Here is a 5593-nt window from a genome sequence, read left to right as displayed (position 1 = left end):
AACTACAATTGTGTTTAAACAAAATAGATAAACGGTGTCTTGAAAACGGCTGTGAATTCTCTAAATCAAAAACCAATTGTATACACTTCTATCGTAAATACAAACCCCATAAAGACCCAGAACTATTTCTAAGTGGTACCCCAATCAAAGTGGTTAAGGAGGACAGGTTCTTGGGACTTATTTTCGATTCACATTTGATAATTTTGCCGCATCTTAAATCCCTTAAAGCAAAATACTTGAAGGCACTCGATTTATGAAAAGTTGTTTCTAATTCAAAATGAGGAGGGGATCACACTACCCTTCTTCACTTATATAGATCACTGGTACGATCTAAACTTGATTACGGCTCCATCCTATATGGTTGAGCCTGCCAAAGCAACCTTAAACTTCTTGATTCTTTCCATCACCAAGGTTTAAGACTTTGTCTTGGGTCTTTTAGAACTTCACCTATTGACGGTCTCTACGTTGAGGCTGATGAACCATCTCTTGAGCAGCGCCGTATAAAGTTAGCTTAACAGTGCATTACCAAATTGTACTCTGGTGAATCTAACCCTGCCTATAACTGTGTTTTCAATCCCCTTTATGAGGATTTATACAACAAAAAATCTTCAGATCTGTTGTTCCACCTCTAGGACAAAGAATTAAACCATTTCTTTCTTCGGCCGTCATTGAGCTGGAAAACATAGCTCCATCCGGTCTTCTTTCTTCTCCTCCTTGGCAGTTGGTCAGGCCCCAAGTGGACCTAACATTGACCACATTTAAAAAAAATTAAAAACTAATGAATTACAATATAAACAAGAATATAATCAATTAAAACATAAATATAGCAATTATAAATCCTTATTTACAGATGGGTCCAAGGACGGTGGCGCAGTGACCTGTGCCACTTTCATTGAATCCAGGACAATATCTTCTAGATTACCAGACAACACTTCTATTTTTACAGCTGAATCTAACGCCATACTACCGGCTCTAAACATAAACAGTATATAATCTATTCCGACTCTCTTTCTTGCCTTCACGCTATTAAAACTATTTCTTGTAATCATCCACTTTTAATAGAAATTATTGAATTGTATAATGATCTTGCTGCTGGCCAATACCACATCGCCTTTTGTTGACAAAGCCATGTGGGTAGCACAATGGCAGATTTCCAAGGCAGCACTCAACAAATCTGTGACACAACTTCTTATCCCATACGCTGACTACAGAGCTAGCATTATAGCGTACACTCGTGATCTGATGCAAAAGAAGTGGGACAAACAGGTAGGTGTAAACAAATTAGATAAAATAAAACCGCATATTGGTTACACCTACTTGGGCTGTCAGTCCAGATTGGAAGAGGTTATTTTACGACAATGTCGTATTGGCCATACTAGATATACTCATGCACACCTGTTAAAAGGTGAGGATGCTCCATTTTGTATCCCTTGTGATGAAAGAGTCACGGTCAAGCATATTCTGCTTAACTGTGATGAATTCTCCATCACAAGGGATAAGTATTTTACACTTAAAACAATTAAGGATCTTTTTACCAGCGTTAGTTCTCATTTAATTATTGTTTTTTTTTAAAGAAATTGATATCTTGGTTGAATTTTTAATAATATGTTCTGTAAATAGATGTATTTTAATTATTGGTAGTTTGGATTAGTAACTTGAATTGTTGATGGCTAAACATTCCAAGGGGGTTGAAGTATTGTAAAATTTTTGTCCTCCGGAGAGGGTACGTAAGTCCAAAAACTTTCAGGTCTTTGTGAACTTTTCGGGCTTTTAAAATGTAGAATTCTTGTTGTTTTAATTTTGGCTAACTTTTCCTACAATCGCCAGCAGCTGAAGGGATCGTGTAAGTCCAACTGGGATCAATGTAGGTAGCAAAGGTACTGTAATTCCCCATGGTCCCTAGTGTGGTGATCTACCTTCTGTTGTGGGTGATCTATAGCCTGTTTTTGTATTGCATTGTCTAAATAGTGATATTAGTTTTAACTTTCCATGCTAGTTTTAATTCAAATTGTGAAATTCTAGTTGTTTTACTGTCCTTCGTTGACAGATTTTACCACAAGCATATATTTCATTTAAATGTTAAATGTTCTCGTCACGATATGGCTGAGATATTGCCGATGTGACGTTAAATATTAACTCAATCACTCACTTCCACGCATGGATAATTACACTTATAAAGATTCAATGTGGAATGAGTGTAATTGTGCAGGGAATTAGTGAGACCAAGCAACTGAGAAGTGTCATGGCTTGGCCAGTTAGTCGGTGTGGCCATGCTCTAAAGCTTAATCCTTAACCTGCCTAATAATAATACAGCTAAAAAAAGGAGAGAAGGAGAATAATTAAGAGAATAAGACTAAAATAATATATTTACACTAAAATACGCCTGTCACATCAACATCTACCTCAACATGGGACACCACAACTACATCCACAACCACACCCCCAACGTGGCACAGCACCATAACTGGGACACCACCTCCTCAATTTGACACCACAACCACATCCGCGATATGGGACAAGACCACCACTACACTAGGCACTGCAACTTCCACCACTGCATGGAATACCACAACCATATCCACTACAAAATGGGGCACCACCACAGACACAAAATGGGACTCCGCCACCACTGACACTGCATGGGACTCCACCACCACTGACACTACATGGGACTCCACCACCACTGACACTACATGGGACTCCACCACCACTGACACTGCATGGGACTCCACCACCACTGACACTACATGGGACTCCACCACCACAGACACTACATGGGACTCCACCACCACTGACACTACATGGGACTCCACCACCACTGACACTGCATGGGACTCCACCACCACTGACACTGCATGGGACTCCACCACCACTGACACTACATGGGACTCCACCACCACTGACACTACATGGGACTCCACCACCACTGACACTACATGGGACTCCACCACCACTGACACTACATGGGACTCCACCACCACTGACACTGCATGGGACTCCACCACCACAGACACTACATGGGACTCCACCACCACCACAGACACTACATGGGACTCCACCACCACTGACACTGCATGGGGCTCCACCACCACAGACACTACATGGGACTCCACCACCACTGACACTGCATGGGACTCCACCACCACAGACACTACATGGGACTCCACCACCACTGACACTACATGGGACTCCACCACCACTGACACTACATGGGACTCCACCACCACGGACACTGCATGGGAGTCAACCACTATCGATACTATATGGAACACCATCACATCCACGAGTAGATGGGACACCACAACCGCATCCACCACTAAATGGGACACTGCAACCACATCCACAACTATATGGGACACAACCACCACATCCTCCAGTCCGTTACCACTTCGGGTAAAGCCACCAAAACATGAAACACCGCAACCACATCCTCCACTATGTGGTACATTGTTACCACTGCAGGGTACACCACCACAACATATAACACCGCAACCACATCCTCCACTATGTGGTACACTGTTATCACTGCAGGGTACACCACCACAACATATAACAACGCAGCCACAAGTTACACAATCGCAACTGCATGAGAACCACAACCACCACCTTAATCACTACATGGGACACCACCTTTACCACCACTACGAGAGACACCACAACCATTACAACCACTACATAGAACACTACCACAACCACTAGATGGAACACCAGCACCACATCCATGACTACATATGAGACCAATCCCACTTCCACCACTACATGGGACACCGCCATAACTATATTAGGAAACACAACCACCGACACTACATCCATCACAACACGGGACAATACCACATCTACCACTGTATGGGACACCACCATATCCACCATTATCTGGGACGACACTACCATCACTACAAGGGACACCAACACTACAGACACTGCAAGGGACACCACAATCACATCACTACAGCTACATCCACAAGTACATGGGACATCACAACTAACACCACAATCACATCCAGAACTATAAGGGACACCATCACATCCACTATGTACACTACATGGGACACCAAACCCACACCACCACTACAAGGGACACCGCAACCACATGCATCACTACATGGGACACCACAACCACATGCATCACTACATGGGACACTACACACAACCACATCCACCACTACATGGGACACCAATACCACATCCACCACTACATGGGACACTACACACAACCACATCCACCACTACATGGGACACCACTACCACATCCACCACTACATGGGACACCACACACAACCTCATCCACCACTACATGGGACACCACAGCCACATCCACCACTACATGGGACACCACAACCACCTCCTCCACTACATGGGACACCATCACATCCAACACTACATGGGACACTACAACCACATCCACTACTGCATGGGACACCACTACCTCATCCACCACTACATCTGACACTATAACCACATCCACCACTACATGGGACACTACAACCACAGCCACCACTACATGGGACACCACATCCACTACTACATTGGACACCACCACCACCGGTTCTACATTGGACAACGTCACCTCATCCACCACTACACAGTATAATGCCACCACTACACAGCATAATGCCACCACTACATGGGACACCGCAACCACAACATTACATGGAACACCACCATATCCACCACTGCATGGTGCAACGCCACCACTACAGGGGACTCAAACACAACATGGGACATCGCGACAACTACAATGGAAATCATCACAGCAACATGAGACTCGACCAGGTCCACCGCTACATGGAACAACACCACCACCGTATGGACAACACCACATCATCAACATTAGACACCACCACATCCACCACTACATGGAACAACTACCTCCACATGGAACACTACAACTACACCCACAACCACACGGAACACTACAACTACACCCACAACCACACGGAACACTACAACTACACCCACAACCACACGGAACACTACAACTACACCCACAACCACATGGAACAGCACCACCACTACATGGGTCACAACCACACCCATCACTTCATGGGACACCACCATCGACACAACATGGAACAACAACACCATTACCACTACATGGGACACCAAAACAACTACCACCACAACATGCATATGGGATTCCACAACCACAACCACAACCACAACCACAACCACAACCACAACCACTACACGGGGCAGTACAACCACAACCACAACCACAACCACAACCACAACCACTACACGGGGCAGTACAACCACATCTATGACTAGACATGACACCAATCCCCATCCACCACTACACATCACTGTATGGGACCATGTAGATCTGGTCTCTGCACTCTGTGTCTTGTCATTCAGCTTGAACGCATAGAGCTGAAGGCCCAGAGAAAGCTGTTATTGCAGGGGCCTAGACATAACGGTATTACAACATGGGTGTGTAAGATTACCAATAACTTTGTTTTGAAAGTTGGTTTTGAAAGAGATGGTCGGTTTGTTAGTGGTTAGTGGTTCGTTTGCCTTAAACAACTTCAGTACGTGTGTCTGCAATAGATCAAAGGGACGTATGACCTGTGCAACGTTGTTTGACATGCGGTTT

General features: G+C 44.4%; 2 protein-coding genes across 2 annotated transcripts; one reads left to right on the top strand and one right to left on the bottom strand.

The window, feature by feature from the left end:
* Positions 1 to 2480: 2480 nt before the first annotated feature.
* LOC137255378 (uncharacterized) lies at positions 2481 to 4366 on the bottom strand. Its single transcript, XM_067792820.1, has 3 exons — positions 4246 to 4366; positions 3573 to 3920; positions 2481 to 3328 (listed from the first exon to the last, which is right to left on the bottom strand). The coding sequence occupies exons 1-3, from the start codon at positions 4364 to 4366 to the stop codon at positions 2481 to 2483; spliced, it is 1317 nt and encodes a 438-aa protein (XP_067648921.1).
* A 245-nt stretch (positions 4367 to 4611) lies between these two features.
* LOC137255377 (probable serine/threonine-protein kinase fhkB) lies at positions 4612 to 5268 on the top strand. The gene has a single exon (XM_067792819.1). The coding sequence runs from the start codon at positions 4612 to 4614 to the stop codon at positions 5266 to 5268; it is 657 nt and encodes a 218-aa protein (XP_067648920.1).
* The last annotated feature ends 325 nt before the right edge of the window (positions 5269 to 5593 follow it).

Source organism: Haliotis asinina, chromosome 11, assembly GCF_037392515.1.
Source record: "Haliotis asinina isolate JCU_RB_2024 chromosome 11, JCU_Hal_asi_v2, whole genome shotgun sequence".
Lineage (NCBI taxonomy): Eukaryota > Metazoa > Mollusca > Gastropoda > Lepetellida > Haliotidae > Haliotis > Haliotis asinina.
This window is presented reverse-complemented; position numbering and strand designations above follow the sequence as displayed.